This window comes from Polypterus senegalus, chromosome 5 (assembly GCF_016835505.1).
Source record: "Polypterus senegalus isolate Bchr_013 chromosome 5, ASM1683550v1, whole genome shotgun sequence".
Lineage (NCBI taxonomy): Eukaryota > Metazoa > Chordata > Cladistia > Polypteriformes > Polypteridae > Polypterus > Polypterus senegalus.
In genome coordinates, this window is record NC_053158.1 from 204,608,164 (window position 1) to 204,626,662 (window position 18,499).

The following is an 18,499-nucleotide window of genomic DNA, read 5'->3' on the forward strand; positions in this document are numbered from 1 at the left end:
CAGGTGTGATACACCACAGTTAGGTTCTTTTTTAACGAGGGGGCAATTACTTTTTCACACAGGGCCATGTAGGTTTGGATTTTTTTTCTCCCTAAATAATAAAAGCCATCATTTAAAAACTGCATTTTGTGTTTACTTGTGTTATATTTGACTAATGGTTAAATGTGTTTGATGATCAGAAACATTTTGTGTGACAAACATGCAAAAGAATAAGAAATCAGGAAGGGGCAAATAGTTTTTCACACCACTGTATATGTATGTATATGTGTGTGTGTATATATATATATATATATATATATATATATAATGTGTATAACGTATGTATACTGTGGCAGACGGCCAGGGATCTTGCCCCACCGGGAAGCCTGGAACCTGGAAGGACCAGGAGAGGGGCAATATATTCCCCTGGATGCAAGAGCGTCCCACTCCATTTGAGGAGCCGGAGTCGGGTGGAAGAGGACAGAGCTTGCAAGGAGTGGAGTAGAAGTGGCATGAGAGTGAGAAGTCTAAAGGACTGTGATCTGTTCTTGTGCTGTGTAGTGTTGTCTGTGAATAAACGTGTGTGTTTTTGGACATCTGTCTGTCTCCGTGTCTGTCTGTTTCTGGGCATTTTTCACTGTATATATATATATATTTAATATATATTATATATATCATATATATCTCTCTATTATAATAAAAAAATCTTGGGAGACGAGACTTTATCCGCGACGAGATGTGATCTTTCTTAGAGAGATACTTTCACATTCTGTGAGACAAGACTTTGTGCCAAGAGATCTCACCACCGGGTCGGAAATAAAAGACAAAGAGTAGATGACAAATTAGAACGTCGTAAAGAATTCCAAAACGTTGGCGCGGTACACATGCAGAGCAGGTTAAGAGATGATGGAAGTACAAAAATTTGAAAGTCTCAAAAACATGACAGTAAAGATCGCATTAGTGCAAAGAAATGGAAATTATTACTCTGCGAAATAACGGAACAACGAAAAGAGATCGAATATATTGTTTGGATTTAAATTTTAAGTCGGAGACTTGTCAATCATCTAATTCGTGTTACCATCAGGGACAAGTAGTGTTTCTTCTCAATGAAGAGGTGTATACGAATGAGAATTAAAAGATTTGTTGTTTGGTGAAATTGAAATCCCACGAGAGAAAATTTCAAGCCCCGCAAGAAAAGACTTTATGGAAAGAGATTTGGAAAAGTCCGGCCCACATCTAAAACAATTACAACCAAGCACACACTGCTCAGTCATTTCTCATTTGTGTGAACGCTATTGTCTGACACAGTTTGTGTAGAGAGAAAGAAACGATATTCATTCAGAGGCAGTTATATGTTGCGTTGTCACGATGAAATTCCAAACACGGAATCAAAATTCAATGTGATATTGACAGAAAGGTAAAAGTGAAAAGAGATCGAATATATGGACATGGGTGATATGACAGAAGTTTGTAGATATTGTTTGGCTTTAAACTTTAAGTCGGAGACCTGGAGATCATTTGATTCGTGTTGCCATCAGGGAGTAGTAGTGTTTCTTCCCAATAAAGAGGCCTATCCGTGAGAATTAAAAGATGTGTTGTTTGCGAGAGGCAGAGACGCAGAGTTGATGGCGCGTAGCGCAGGCAGGGGGGTTGGCGAGAGAAGCCAGCAGGGTCCCATTCTCTCCACCTCGCAGAACGTCCACAGCTGGTCCCCTTGAACCTGACGAATGCCTCTGGCATGGTCATCAGTGTTGGTCACTCAGTGCCCGGTCTGCTGCAGGTGTGGTTTTCTTAACAGGCAAGGAGGCCTACCAGGAGTTGAGCTCTGCTTCACCATCTTCCTTTTTGATACCCACTTTAATAAATTTGTTTTCTGTTGAATCGCTGAAATCAAACTGGGACTTCAGGTGTTGCTTACCTCGTCTCTGATGCGGAGAGAGCGGCTTCAGGTCAAACATGGCCAGAAACTGCTGCTTCTCCTCAGGGTTCATGGTGCCAGTTTGATCCAGCAGGCGCTGTCTTTCTTGCTGGCACAGGGCCTTCTTCATCTTCTCGGCTGGTCGTATGACTGAACTTTGGCTCCTTCGTAGCAGCCTCCTCTTCCTCCACTGTTCGAGCTTCAGTTCTTTTCTCCTGGTCAGGTTAAGCAGCTCCAGAAATACCATTTTCTGCAGAGAACATAGGAGGGTGAACAGAGACCAAGCCAGGCAGGAGGGAGTTCACCCAAAATAAGGGGGACACAAAAATAACTAACATTCCTTAGACTCGCCTTCAAATGGGACACACAAACTGAATACAAGGAATTACTCAAAGGCGACCCCTAAAGAACTTCAGTGACCCCATTTCAAATGATAATCCCACCACTTAGTGAGTAAAGATGGTGGAAATACAGACAAATGGAAGGGAGGTCCAGTAAACCTTTAGTTTGCAGCGGGTTAGGCACTTTGGAGACCGAGCTCAGTTACAAAATGGATGGACACACAGACATGTCCTTCTTACCCCAGGGGTGCTGCCCAGCTTAAGAGGTGAATGTCTCGCCAGCCTCCTGATCAGTTTGCTCATCCTCTGCTTGTAGGTCCCACTTGAAGAGTAGTCGCAGTGGTAGGATGAGCCTGCAACAATTAAAATGGCACAAAGCTTTACATGCAACAGAGCAGGATGGTCTGAAGGACATCACGACGTCCACACAGTCTTGTGGGACACAAACTCCTTACTTCCCACTGACTATCTATGGTGGGATACTCTTCTAAAATGCATTACTTCAAATGTCTGTGATGCACCATCTGTTGGAATTACAAATGCAATTCATATGTCTCTGTTCTATGCCATATGGTATGGATTCGTGAAGGCAGTGTTACACGTGCGCCATCTGTTGGAATTATCACTAAAAAATGTTGTAGTGATGCCGTATCAGCTGGAATGACAAAGACAGTAAATGGATGGACACACAGATATGCACAGACAATTGTACTTGCAACCTTTTATTAAGGTCAATTTATTCACTTGATAATTTCTAGAGTTTCTGTAAAAAAGTGAAGCTTAATGAATTAATTTGTTAGTTTATTCATTTAGTCTATCTATTTCTATATAGTGCCTTTCATATCTATCTATCTACAGTATTTTACAAAAGTGAGTCCACCCCTCCCATTTTTGTAAATATTTTATTCTATCTTTTCATGGGACAACACTGATGATATGACACTTTGATACGATGTAAAGTAGTTTGTGTACAGCTTATATAACAGTGTCAATCAGTTTATCAGTATGCTGCTGCTGGAGTATGCAAATTTCCCCTTGGGATTAATAAAGTATCTATCTATCTATCTATCATATAGTGCCTTTCATATCTATCTATCTATCTATCATATAGTGCCTTTCATATCTATCTATCTATCTATCATATAGTGCCTTTCATATCTATCTATCTATCCACAGTATCTATCTATCATATAGTGCCTTTCATATATATCTATCTATCTATCTATATAGTGCCTTTCATATCTATCTATCTATCTATCATATAGTGCCTTTCATATCTATCTATTATATAGTGCCTTTCATATCTATCTATCTGTCTATCTATCATATAGCGCCTTTCATATCTATCTATCATATAGTGCCATTCATATCTATCTATCTATCATATAGTGCCTTTCATATCTATCTATCTATCAATCATATAGTGCCTTTCATATCTATCTATCATATAGTGCCTTTCATATCTATCTAAATTTGCTGTCCCCTCAAAATAACTCAACACACAGTCATTAATGTCTAAACCGCTGACAACAAAAGTGAGTACACCTCTAAGTGACAAATGTCCAAATTGTGGCCAAAGTGTCAATATTTTGTGTGGCTGCCCACCATTATTTTCCAGCACTGCCTTAACTCTCTTGGGCATGGAGTTCACACGAGCTTCACAGGTTGCCTCTGGAATCCTCTTCCACTCTTCCATGACAACATCACGGAGATGGTGGATGTTAGAGACCTTCTGTTTGAGGATGGCCCCACAGATGGTCAATAGGGTTTTAGGTCTGCAGACATGCTTGGCCAGTCCAGCACCTTTACCCTCAGTGGTCGTCTTGGAGGTGTGCTTGCGTTTGTTATCATGTTCAGTTTCCGAAAGGAGGGGATCAAGCTGTGCTTCACTTTGTCACAGTACATGTTGGCATTCATGGTTCCCTCAATGAACTGCAGCTCCACAGTGTCAGCAGCACTCATGCAGCCCCAAACCATGACACTCCTACCACCATACTTGACTGTAGGCAAGACACACTTGTCTTTGTACTCCTCACCAGGTCCACACACACTTGACACCATCTGAACCAAATAAGTTTATCTTGGTCTCATCAGACCACAGGACGTGGTTCCAGTAATCCATGTCCTTAGTCTGCTTGTCTTTCTTGTGCATCATCTTTAGAAGAGGCTTCCTTCTGGGACGACAGCCATGCAGACCAATTTGATGCCATGTGCGCGGCGTACAGTCTGAGCACTGACAGGCTGACCTTCAGCCTCTGCAGCAATGCTGGCAGCACTCAAAAGACAACCTCTGGATATGACGCTGAACACGTGGCACTCAACTTCTTTGGTCGACCATGGCGAGGCCTGTTCTGTCCTGTTAAACCTGTCACTGTGTGGTCTTGGTCACCGTGCTGCAGCTCAGTTTCAGGGTGTTGCCAATCTTCTTATAGCCTCGGCCATCCTTATGCAGAGCAACAATTCTTTTTTTCAGATCCTCAGAGAGTTCTTTGCCATGAGGTGTCACGTTGAACTTCCAGTGACCAGTATGAGAGAGTGTGAGGGCGATAACACCAAATTTAACACACCTGAGACCTTGTAACAGTAACGAGTCACATGACACTGGGGAGGGCACAATTTGGACATTTGTCACTTAGGGGTGTACTCACTTTTGTTGTCAGCAGTTTAGACATTAATGGCTGTGTGTTGAGTTATTTTGAGGGGACAGCAAACTTACACTGTTATTCAAGCTGTACACGAGCTACCTGACATCGGATCAAAGTGTCATGTCTTCAGTGTTGTCCCATGAAAAGATAGAATAAAATATTCACAAAAATGTGACGGGCGTACTCACTTTTGTGAGATACTGTATCTATTTATCCATCTAGCACCTTTCACTCTATCTATATATAGGGTGGTCCAGATCTAATTATGCAATTTTCATTACACTCTAACTTATTAAATTGATTACACAGAAAATCACCTGAAAAATCCCAGACCTTCGAGACGTGTGTGAACTGAACACATGAAGAATCGTCTTTGTACCGAACTGGAATCGTCCCCACATAAATCAAAGTCATCCAGACAATCTGGATCTGCATAATTAGATCTGGACCACCCTGTATAATATAGTGCCTTTCATATCTATCTATCTCTCTATCACCATTTACTCTATTATACAGTATAATGCCTTTCATTTATCTATTTATCACCGTTCACTCTATTATATAATGCCTTTCACTCTATCTATCTATTATATTGTGCCTTTCATATCCATCCAACTATCTGAAGGTCACCTGATGATGAAATTATGGGGTTCTTTGTGACGTCTTGTATTCTGCTCTTGGGCTGAGGTGGCCAAGCTGGCAGTTATTTGAAATCTTCTGCATTTGTAGATGATCTACCAGCCATTAAAATGGTCAGGTCAGGTCAGGTTGGGGAGCACACACTGGTACAACAGGTTATCACACCCACCACATGACAAAACAGCTTGGGCAACCCCCAAGGCAGACACGTGGTCCAGTCCCACCCCTTTCTTTGCCACAGCCAGGTCTTACATGGGTGTCCCCTTGGCCTGGTCCAGCCGTGCGGGTCCTTAACAATAAGCCAGATCACCCTCGGGTAATGGTGCCAAATGGCTGTAGTGCCGTAACTGACGCCCCCTCACAGTGCAGGTCATGTGCCTCATTCAGGACTCCGTGAGCAACACAAAGTCAAACCAGCGGCGCCCAAGGATTCTCTGAAGAGACCCACATGAAGGAGTCCAGTCTTCATCTCATGTCACTGGATAGTGGCCATGTCTCACAGACAGGGAGCATCAGGACTCTAAAGACTTGGACCTTCGTCCTTTTGCAGATATTGGGAGCACCACACACCCCTTTACAGAGACCTCATGACCCCCCAATATGCCTAATGACTTGATAGGAAGAGTCACCAGGCACATGAATGTCACTGTAGAGTTAAGTAAACCTCTCAAAGACGAGGTCGACACTCTCTCCGCAGACGGGCACACTGCTGATGGCCATGCCCGAGAGGCCTTAAACACAGGAATCCCTAAAGCCTATTGAAAAAGTCGTAATGCCGGACCACCTTAAATTCCTTCGCACCTCCTCATCAGCGTCTTTAGTTCTCAAATGTGTCGATCAGCACCAACAGCCTGCTGTCCCACCCACCGAGGCAGCAAAAGTCAAGTCAGATCCTGAAGTCTCATTATCTGGGTGTCATTACTACTAGAACATGGAAAAAGTTTCTGTTTTAGTTATGTGTTCAGCAAATCTCGCATTTCCTGTCATCCTGCGTCTTTCCAGATTGTTGTAGACACGGAACACACGTGAAATGATATTATTTACCCTCCACGACTCCAGACACCTCACACCGAGATAACTGGGAGAACTTCAGCTGCGTTGGTTTGCTGGGAGAGCAGGCTGCCCTGCTGCCAGTGCTTATTGGCACATTTTACAAAGCAAAAGACGCTGATGAGGAGGTGCCAGGGAATTCAACTCTTTTAGGGCCCTTTTTTCTTTCTTTTCTCCTAGGGCTGAATAGCTTTTTTAAAAAGCTCACGTTTCTAAAAAGCACACAAAGCAATGGGTCACACATAAATGAACATAATTAGGGAGCTCTGCCCCCTACTCGCCTCGCTCTGCCAACCCCCGTGTTGGCGCTACACAGCTCTGTCGCTCGCGTATAGGGTAGCGGGTGTACAATTTAAACAGATTGTTATTTTCATGTGAATTGTTACATATGCATAATAGAACTAACTGTATTACATTACAGCGAGTAATTAACCACAGTAGAAAATAGTAAAACGTAATAAATTGAAAGAAAATTATGTTTCATGTTGCGTTAAGAGGTATTCATTGCCAAATACGTTTTCGTTCTCTTTGGCTTTGGGATTAACACATAAATCCTTTTTAAACTTACACTTTTACTGTAAAACTTCAAGAAAAACAACATTTGGAATTAAATAATTATAAAAGAACTTCAGCCAATGCTAACGGACGACCAAACACTGAAAAATGTATTTCCTGAACCTCCCCTACTGGCGCCAATACAGACAACCAGCAAACCTTCAGCAACGAATTGAACCGACAGAAAATGGCACATCTCCCTGCCTACAGAAAAGATGTCAAACGTGTGCCCACATTTAAAATACACACCGTACATTTATACCACACTGCTAACTTGAACATCACATAAAGGGATCATTTTCCTGCAGATCATCTAATGTGGTCTACCTCATTCTCTGCATGAAATGTCCTGACACTGCACTCTGTGTGGGAGAAACTGGACAAAAACTCCGCCAGAGAATGAATTTGCACAGATTCTACATTAAACGTGGCGACACAGATGTTCCTGTAGCGGCCCACTTCAACAGCCATGGACACTGTGAGAGGGACTTTAAAGTCACCGGGCTTATGGGCAACTTCAGAACACAGCAAGAGAGAAAAGAATGGGAAGTTAAAGTCATGTTAAAATGTAATACATTACAACATGGCTTGAATAGAGACATGGGTCTTATGGCCAGGTATGAGGACTGTTTGCATCTCTCAGACTGGCACAGATCACCTGTCTACAGACCCAAATTGTCTTGAAAAACTCATCACAAACGTCAAAGGACTTTGTTGGACAGTTATCTTATCCAAAGATCTTGACCATACATTGTTCTTCTCTCTCTTGTTAAATTATTCTTAGCCTGAATGAATCTATTCATTTTTTGCATTTAAGATTTTTCATTTAAAGATTTACCAATGTTATTTCTTGTCCTAATGTGTGTCTATAAACACAGAGAACTCCAGTTTCTGTATCACATCTCGCCTGAAGAAGAGGCCTGAGTTGCCTGGAAAGCTTGCATATTGTAATCTTTTTAGTTAGCCAATAAAAGGGATCATTTTGCTTGGCTTTTCTCTACATTAATAATGGCTAACACGGTACAACACCCTAGTACAGTAATCCCTCGCTACTTCGCGGTTCACTTTTTGCAGATTCACGACTTTGCGGGTTTTTAAATATAGTAGTAGTATTTCCTAGTCTAAGAACAACAAAAGAAGTTCGGTGACTTAAGTGCGTTGTAACACGGGCTGTGATTGGTACATGGGAGGGAGACGACAAATCACAGCTTCCCGCTTTCTAATCGGGCCCGTGATTGGTGCTTTGACTGATGCCCAGATCCCACAGCACCTCCCCTTGTCTCTTTGTCGCGGCCATTTCGCCGAGTAGTTTACTTTACACTGTACTGTGTGTGATTTTCTGTGTGTGATTTTCTTGTGGTTTCTTCGCTTCAATTTTCATCCCCCTGCAATGGCTCCCAAATGTGCTCCTTCATCCAAGGCTGATGCTGAGCCTAAACGCCAACAAAGAATGATGACGATCGCTGAGAAGGTGAAACTTCTGGATATGTTGAAGGAAGGGAGAAGCGTTAGCGGCTGTGGCTGCACACTGGCTAAGGATCTGCAAGAGCGGTCACAGGAATGGGACGACGATGTGGTTCGATCGGTCCAATTTTGCAACAAGGTCGACGACGTCATGACCGCCTGCAAGCTGCTCTTCGACCGGAAAAAGAAGCAGCGGCAGCAGCTGCCGATCACAATGTTTTTGCAGCCTCACAAAAAAGAGCCAGTTCCTACTACTACTACTACGGATACACCTTCGGAAACTGTGGAAGAGGTGCCCCAGGAAATGGCACCGCCGTCTGAAGAGACGTAAAATACAGTCATCGGCTGCGCAGTAAAAGTCATCATCACCTTCATCGTCATCATTTTTACTGCACAGCATATTCATCACCATCATCACGTCATATATAGGTACGTGTACTTCGCTATACAGTAACTGTAAACTTATCTACCGATTTCATATTGCTTATCAGTTGTCCCTGTTATTAACAGAGTAAAGGGTGGGTTGTAAACAGTACAGGGAGGGTTTAAAAACGTCCAAATACACGTTAAATTATTAAATAAATATGGTGTCCCTACTTCGCGGAAATTCAGTTATTGCGGCCGGCCTTGGAACCTATCTCCCGCGATAAACGAGGGATTACTGTACTACAGAATTAACTTTCGTTAATATCGCATTCAGTTTTGATTCCGTGTCTGGACTTTCATCGTGACAACGCAACGTATAACTGCCAGTGAGTGAATTTTGTTTCTTTTCCTCTTATGAATAAACCAACTTTTTGGAATGTTTGGCTCTGTGATTTGTTAATTGTCGTAGCAAAAGCTATTCTAACGAGAAACTGTAAACGTTTTAATACGAATGGCATATCAAGATCTCCTTTGGTGTCTCATGTTAGTTGGACTACATTACCTTTCTTGTCACCTGTTCAAATTTGACACGTCAGAATTGTTCGACCGATTCTGAATACAACTAATCTCGTCCCATCGCATAGCCCGTCACTCAGACATCAATTACACGTAATAACATCACGATACGTCCTTCTGTCAACAGTAATTCTTGTGGTGGAAGACCAGACGGTGTTAACGGTTGTAGATATTCTTCGTGATATTGTAAGTTGATGTTTTCATCTTCCGCTCCATCACCACCAACTGTTTCGGCAGAATCTATTGATACGTATTTAACAAATTTGCCATGTAACCGATCGACAATTTTCACGTTAATTCATTTTACTTCATCGTTTCTCGGTGCTAGGATTACCTCGTGTACTCATTTCTTCTGTTGATAATCCTTCATGATGAAATTCTTCAGTAAGATTTCGACATAATACGTCATCTTTAATTGGGAACTTAAAGTGAGGAAAATGTTAAAATTTATAAGAGCTGAGAGCACAGGAACCGTGCTGACAAAAGCATTGACACCAATGATAGGTGAGAGGACGGCGGGTGTGGGCCGTGAACCGGAAATGGTGACAGGAGGGCGGGGCTTGAAAAAATCTCTTGACAATAGTCTCGCCTCGTCGCAGGATTTTTTGATATAATAGAGAGAAATATTTATTTATAACAAATTTCACTGTGTTTTATGTTCCACGAGCCTCAGCCGTAAGTAGATTCACATACTTATTACCGACCCGTTTGTCGCTTACGGGCAATTTCTAGAAAAAACAATCAGCTACCTATCTTTTATTTTCAATTTCCAGATCGCTTGCATCAAAATCGGAGTTTGATAAGTCGGAGTCCAATTCAGCAATAATACGCAGAAAACAAAAATAAATAATGAGCCAAGTATTTTCCTTTGCACATTCGATTTGCTCTCTCGCTCGATGTCGACGCTATCCCAGACGCCGTTTACTCTGTGCTACTCACGCACACGCAGGGATTCAACGTCAAGTCAACTCTACTCTTCTCCTTACTAATCCTGTCTGCCCTCGTCACTAGACATGCAACTGTCACCTACGTGGTACGAAATGACAAGCAGCACTCGGACACGCCAGACGAGCATAACAAGGGGCTTACCACGACATTTCGTTGGCTTCTTGTTAATTTCTAAAGAGTCGAGCCTTCCTTGTGCAGATCCCAACGTCACCGGCTCGCCGTCACTCAGCTCATTCTCTGCACCTCCAGTCTTTGGCAAACTTTGGCTTTGGGGCAAAGAACTGGTTTGGAAATCTGAATGTCCTGCCGGAGGATTTATGGACAAATCCAAACACTCTTCTTGGGGGGTATCCAGACTTTCATTATGCTCCTGGGATTTGTGAAGACCACTCCTTTGGTTTTCGTAAACTCCACTTGGGTCTGTTTCCTGCCCGGCAGGAGCGCTGTTGGCATCCCTGCTGAGATTCGGAGGCGGCGGTGCCTGCACCTCCACGGGGCTCTGGCCATCGTCCGCCATGCTGTGTGGTTTGGCCGACTTGCTTTCATTTTCGCTTTGCCAGCTGAAGTCCAGCACACTGGAAGCTTCTGTGGTTTTCCTCAGGATATCCCAGGAATGAGCTGCGGCTGATGACAAATTTATATTGTGACCGCTTGGCTGCACGTCACTTTTGGAAGGCCTATCCATCAGCAAATAAATAAAATAAGAAATGGAATTAAAAATTCATTCAAAAACTCCATGTCATTCACAATCACAGATCAAACTGTTTGATTTTTCTTTAACCCACTGAAAGGAGAACTTAATAATAGCGGGTGGCCATAATAAAAAAAATAATATTTATAGATAGTAATTATATGTGAGCACCAGTGCAAATTTAGGACTGAAGAGAGGATGCAACTCTTTATGCTAGGAGTTGTGGGACTCTGTGGTCATGGAGGTGAAGTAGACACCTTGAGAACCTTTAAGAAGGACCAGGATGAGATGTTGGGACAGTTGAGCTATCGATGGACTCGGTGATCCCCTCAGGTTTGTCAAATTGCTTCTGTTCTTACAATCCTTCATCGATTTGGGTATTAACAACTTCTAAGAAGGACCAGGATGAGATGTTGGGACAGCTGAGCTATCGGTGGACTCCATAGTCTCCTCTTGTTTGTCAAGTTTCGTAAGTTCTGGTTAAGAATTACAAGACCAGAAAAACCTTTTTGTGTGAATGGACCCTTAGATGGACCCCAACCTAATTCAAACCCCACCAATGCCACCCAGCCTTTCCTGCTTTCCAGCTTTATCGCGTTTCAGCGTCTCACCTGACTGCACTGCTCTGTCCTCCAGAGGCAGCCAACCCCTTTTTGTTCAAATGTTTCTGAAGGTGGCTCTGGATGTCCCTTCTGCTGGGTGGCTGGTTGTCCCGTTCATGAGGTGTCATCTTTCCGGCTGGACCCCCTTCTGCATGGTGGTGTAAGGAGGAGTTGAAGGCTAAATTCGGCGGGCGGGACAAGGGGGACGAAGTGACGGCTGAGGTGTTCTGTAGATCTGTCACGGTGAATCTCCTCCCGAAGGACAAATGATCGAACGCTTCTGAAAAGATGACAGAGAATTGAGTGCAATCAGGAAGACAAGATAAAGCCGCGGTGATGGTATCTTCAACGGCCATTTTTTGTTTTTATTCTTTTCAACGGACGTTGTACTAATTCCAGATTACTTTAAGACAGCTAATTATTAGTGATAAGATAAAAAGATTCAAATTCTGCATTCTACGTGCCACATGTGCAGTCGATTTGCGGGTTTACGATTCGCTGATCTGCCTATTCATGGGTTTGTCATCAGTAACGACATGGCTGTTAATTTGCGAGTTTTGTGAGTGGGAATAAAAAGAAAGATGTCATCCCCACAGTGCTGTGCATTTGAATGAAAGACAAAGCTCTCGACCAATGAATGAGGAGGAGAGGCGGATCTGCTAGTCAAGGGCAAAGCATTATGGGAAAAACATCATTCCTGTTTACTAAGCACAGACAGTAACTGGTAGTAGATTTCATCAAAACGTGCACACATGTTGCACCTTTTGAGAATACAAATGGATATCAGAAACGTGGATAGAGGGAACGTTTTAATTTTTTTTTTTTAAATTTACAAGGATTTGCAGGGCTAATGGGCTTTACCAACGCCACTGTTCCAACATCGAAGACGTTATCCGCTTTATTGCTGATCAGTTGCAAGGCACCAGGAGACTGTGTAGCTATCGGTGGATGTAACCAAAGTGAGCAAAAATCATGTAAACCGAGGCAATGTTTTAAATAAAACATGCTGAATTACAAAAACCAAGCAAACATTTAATGAAAAGGCACAAATTTCATAAATCGAGGGAACGTTTTAATTAAAAGGTGAACACAAATTGCATAAGTCGAGGAAACAGCTGAATTAAAACGTAAGTCAAGGAAACAATTTCGTTAAAACGTGAACACAAATTATGCAAGTCGAGGAAACAATTTAAATAAAAGTTGAGCACAAATTACGTAAGGCGAGGAAAAAATTGAATCAAAATGTAAGCACAAATTAAGTAAAACAAGGGAACTATTAAATTAAAACATGAACACAAATTACGCAAATCGAGTAAACAATTTATTTAAAACGTGAACACAAATTGCATAAGTCGAGGAAACAATTTAATTAAAAGGTGAGCACAAATTATATAAATCAAGGGAACATTTTAATTAAAGGTGAGCACAAATTACGTAAATCGAGGAATCAATTGAATTAAAACGTAAGTCAAGGAAACAATTTCATTAAAACGTGAACACAAATTACGCAAGTCGAGGAAACAATTTAATTAAAACGTGAGCACAAATTACGCAAGTCGAGGAAACAATATAATTTTTAAGGTGAGCACAATTACGTAAGTCGAGGAAACAATTGAATTAAAACGTAAGTCAAGGAAACAATTTCGTTAAAATGTGAACACAAATTACGTAAGTTGAGGAAACAATATAATTAAAACGTGAACACAAATTGCATAAGTCGAGGAAACAGCTGAATTAAAACGTAAGTCAAGGAAACAATTTCGTTAAAACGTGAACACAAATTATGCAAGTCGAGGAAACAATTTAAATAAAAGTTGAGCACAAATTACGTAAGGCGAGGAAAAAATTGAATCAAAATGTAAGCACAAATTAAGTAAAACAAGGGAACTATTAAATTAAAACATGAACACAAATTACGCAAATCGAGTAAACAATTTATTTAAAACGTGAACACAAATTGCATAAGTCGAGGAAACAATTTAATTAAAAGGTGAGCACAAATTATATAAATCAAGGGAACATTTTAATTAAAACGTGAGCACAAATTACGCAAGTCGAGGAAACAATATAATTTTAAAACGTGAGCACAAATTACGCAAGTCGAGGAATAAATTTAAATAAAGGTGAGCACAAATTACGCAAGTCGAGGAAACAATTTAATCAAAGGTGAGCACAAATTACGCAAGTCGAGGAAACAATATAATCAAAGGTGAGCACAATTACGTAAGTCGAGGAAACAATTGAATTAAAACGTAAGTCAAGGAAACAATTTCGTTAAAATGTGAACACAAATTACGTAAGTTGAGGAAACAATATAATTAAAACGTGAGCACAAATTACGCAAGTCGAGGAATAAATTTAAATAAAGGTGAGCACAAATTACGCAAGTCGAGGAAAACAATTTCGTTAAAATGTGAACACAAATTCACAGACCCCCAGTACGAATCCTTTTGTAGTTTTTGACTTACCTGCCATGGGAGGATGCATCCATTTCTTTGCTGCCTGATCAAAAGGCAGCGTCTCCTCAAAGTGCAAAGGGTTATAGAGAAAAGGGGAGAAGTAGGGGGACCTGCTGCAGCCCTGTCTCTGGAAACATGGCCTGGGCGGTGGCAGCGAGTTGGCGTCATCACGCGGTTTGTCGTTCCTTCCTTCTCTCTTTCTTCGAGAGCTGCTCTCCCAAGTGGCGTCCTTCAGTTGCTGCTCCTTATCGATCAACGACTCCTGACTTCTCAGCATCACCCGTGTCAAATGGTGGGCCGGCCGTTCCTGTTTACCACCCCTCGTTCTGCTCCTTTGTTGCTCTTCTTTGTTTCTACTAGGAATAATAATAACAATGGAAACAACAATTCATCTCAGCCCATAGACGATTAGTACTGAACATAGAAAGAAAAGGCCAGGAGACTAATGAGGAGGACCAGAATGTGCAAGGCTGGAAACTCGGGTCCCGATGAGTGGTCTCATACCTTATTAGGGGATTTCAAACAGCTGTTTCCAGGGACGCCCAGCAGATGGAAGGACAGACGGAGAGAGCCTGCCCAGGGCATTATCTCCCCTGGAGTGCTAGATGGCATCGCCCACCCCCCTCGGTTGCGGCAGTGCCACCGTTTCCCACAGGGCATCATGGGAATTGGAATTTTGTGACTCGGCAGGAAATGGGGAGCTCCAGCCCTTACCTGAAAGTGTGCTCCTGGGCTCAGCTTTCGGGACACGATAAGTACTAATGGGGATCACTGTAAAGGAGCTTGGGAGTTGGAGGACGAAACTTGCTGGAGGTGAAAGGAGAGACAGAGAGAAGAGGAGAAGAGAAAGTGCTGGCTGCTTTATTGTACTGTTCATTGGTGGGAAATGCTTGAAAAGCACAGTACAATAAAGCGATTCTCACAGCTAAATAAAAGCTGTGTGTGCTGCTGGACTTGTGCCTTGTGTCTCTCTGTGTCGGGTTCGGGGAGCTGGTGTGCCCCCTGCAGGCCACCCCGCCTTCTTGCCCACCTTCTCTTCACAGATTAGGCCATCTACTCGTACTCAGTGGGACTCTTGTGTTACCGACTCTCGACGAGTGAAGACGCTGCTCTAACAGACATTGGCCACATCTCCTCACTGCTGCTGAATACCCGTCTGCATTCACGTGTGGGCATAAAAATTGAAACAGGTGAAGGGTTTAAGAAGCGCGGTGCCCAGATAAAATATTCACACCTATCATACAACCTTGAGTGCATTTCATTCAGCAGAATTAAGACCATTTAATGATAAAGTTTAAATAGATCTCTGCAAAGTGGTCTCCGTGAATTACAAATATAAAATAACTGATTGAGACAGAGAGATAAGAAACAGATTTTCAAAGGGACATAACACAAAGGAGTAGAAAAGGCGCTATATAATATACTGCTCAAAAAAATGAAAGGCGCCCTTTGTAATGAGCCAATGACACTTATGGGCTGTTGATCTGCTCAGTTCAGTAGCAGAGGGGCTTGTTCATCAGTTTCAGCTACTTTGATGGACTGTGGGGGGCAACAATGAGACGACCCCAAAAACAGGAATGAATGGGTTAACTGGTGAAGGGAGGCCACTGGCATTTTGCCCTCCTCATCTGTTTTGTCACTTGTTTAGCATTTGGCTATGGTCAGTGTCACTACTGGCAGCATGAGGCCATACAGAGGTGGCACAGGTAGTCCAGCTTCTCCAGGATGGCAGGCACATCAATACATGCCATTGCCAGAAGGTTTGCTGTGTCTCCCAGCACAGTCTCAAGGGCATGGAGGAGATTCCAGGAGACAGACAGGCTGTTCCTCTAGGAGAGCTGGACAGAGGCCCTCGTAGAAGGTCCTTAACCCATCAACAGGACTCACTGGTATCTGCTCCTTTGGGCAAGGAGGAACAGGATGAGCACTGGCAGAGCCTACAAAATGACCTCCAGCAGGCAGACAGGCCGGCCACTGGTGTGAATGTCTCTGAGCAAACAAATCAGAAACAGACTTCATGAGGGGGGCCTGAGGGCTTGACATCCTCTAGTGGGCATCGTGGAGCTCAATTGGCATTTGCCATAGAATACCAGAATTAGCAGGTCCACCACTGGCATGCACCCTGTGCTTTTCACAGATGAGAGCAGGTTCACCCTGAGCACATGTGACAGACGTGAAAGGGTCTGGAGAAGCCGTGGAGAACGTTATGCTGCCTGTCACATCGTTCAGCATGATTGGTTTGGTGGTGGGTCAGTGATGGTTTGGGGAGGCATATCCATGGCGGGACACACAGACCTCTACAGGCTGGACAACAGCACCGCAGGACTGCAATTGGGTATTGGGATGAAATCCTTGGACCCATTATCAGACCCTATGCTGGTTCTTGCTGCTGCACGACAATTACCAGCCTCATGCGGTGAGAGGATGAAGAAATTGATATTGATAGACAGATAGGCAGACATGAAAGGCACTATATAATAGATAGATAGATATGAAAGGCACTATATAATAGATAGATAGATAGATATGAAAGGCACTATATAATAGATAGACATATATGAAAGGCACTATTAAATAGATAGATATGAAAGGCGCTGTATAATAGATAGATAGATAGATAGATAGATAGATAGATAGATAGATAGATAGATAGATAGATATGAAAGGTGCTATATAACAGATGGATTGGCTTTTTTCAGAAGCTCACGGTTAACGTGTACTCACGTGCCATCACAGCCGCTCTGCTGGCGTCCAAATCGCACAGCTTTGCTTTTCTCCGAGTCATCTGAGGACTTCCTGTTGAGTGGCAGACCTGCAGCTTGTCCAGGAGGAAAGTTGGATTTCTCAGGCAACTGGGCACAAGGTGACCGCATAGACAAGTAGTAAGGGTCCTCGTAGTGGCTAAAAAAATTAAAAAGAAATTTCCAGATAACAGATGTTCAGGCGATCGTTGTATTCCTTTTCCTGGCAGTATTTCAGAAGTCGCTAAATGTACATGGATAAATTGAACGTACAGTGCAGTGCTGCACTCAGAAAGAATGGGTAACGTATGATAATGAACGTGCCCTACGTGGTACGATTACTATTTTAAATAACGAGTAACCCAACGCATATCTTACTGAAGTCAAAATCCCTGCGTTATTATCATCTTCTGTGTAAGGTCAGAAGCACACGTACCGTTATGCCGACACTTTGCAGGACTCTAACAGCCAAGCAGAAAAGAGTGTGCCGTGCGCAGTCCGGTAAAGCGTCAGTGTGACTAAATACATTTATGAGACACAAGAAGAAGATCAGAGGCGTCATGCTTATTTTCGGATTCAAGTTGGCAGATGACGACGTCTGTTTCGCGTAGTTTAATGTCGTCGGAGTGTTTTGACAAAAAAGAAGAAGGTTGTTTGTGCGTGTAAACACAGATTATTAAGATCTGATTTCTTAAGTGGATTATTCGCCTTACCACGATCACAACACGTCAGTCTATCGGGTGAAGTCTCAAACTCTTACCGAATGGTGCGATAACAAAAGGAACTGAGTAGACTCGGCGGGGATCGCGTCTCAGCGGGCATGAATGGGCCTTCCTGAGGAATGCGCGAGTAGCTTTAAGCTGAGAGCAATCTCCGTCACCGAGGGTCTCTCACAGTGTCTTGACAGTGACCCCTCTTTTTCAGACACAAAGACATCATACCAAATGTTGAAACTGAGAAATCGGATTGTTCTTTGAGAATTATTTCAGACTAGCCGACTTCTGCTGCTGATGTTGTTACCGGACCATGTCAGTTTACGCGACTCAGAATCGCTGGGCGTATCAAATTTAAAGACATATCGATGACTTTGCAGTACAGTCGTGTTCGCCCCATTTTATGAAATCGAATAACAATTATAAACTTATGTCCTTTTCTCCATTCTGTAAGTCATGGTGCGCTAATACACGAGACATCAGACCACAGGCAGCCTTGGGGGTGGGCGTGGCCTATAGGGCTGACCAAACCCACGCGGGGCCGGTTACGTCAAACGCTGTTACCGGTATGTGTGGACTGTAGAAACTTGCGCGCGAATTTAATAAAAATAATGTTAACATACACCGGATTTTCTCGTTGCAATATTGAGATAGATTTATGTGGGGGAACACGCGGATTTTATCAAAATATACCAACATGATCTATTAAAAAAGTGCAATTCATAATTCATGACAATATCACAACAGCGCGATATGCGATGCGGCACCATACGTAAATTAGCAAGGACTCTTCTAGAAAAGGTCCCAAATTG

The 18,499-nt window shown here is 42.7% G+C and overlaps 1 protein-coding gene across 6 annotated transcripts in view; it reads right to left on the reverse strand.

The window, feature by feature from the left end:
• Positions 1 to 18,499, reverse strand: part of LOC120529819 (genetic suppressor element 1-like) — a 79,918-nt gene that overhangs the window by 19,899 nt on the left and 41,520 nt on the right. For all 6 annotated transcript variants that reach the window (XM_039753995.1, XM_039753992.1, XM_039753993.1 and 3 more), the window contains 6 exons: positions 16,958 to 17,134; positions 14,243 to 14,589; positions 11,784 to 12,054; positions 10,623 to 11,158; positions 2,479 to 2,591; positions 1,898 to 2,147 (listed from right to left, as the gene is read on the reverse strand). In XM_039753995.1, coding sequence (XP_039609929.1) covers positions 1,898 to 2,147; positions 2,479 to 2,591; positions 10,623 to 11,158; positions 11,784 to 12,054; positions 14,243 to 14,589; positions 16,958 to 17,134 — 1,694 coding nt within the window. The remainder of the gene's footprint in view (positions 1 to 1,897; positions 2,148 to 2,478; positions 2,592 to 10,622; positions 11,159 to 11,783; positions 12,055 to 14,242; positions 14,590 to 16,957; positions 17,135 to 18,499) is intronic.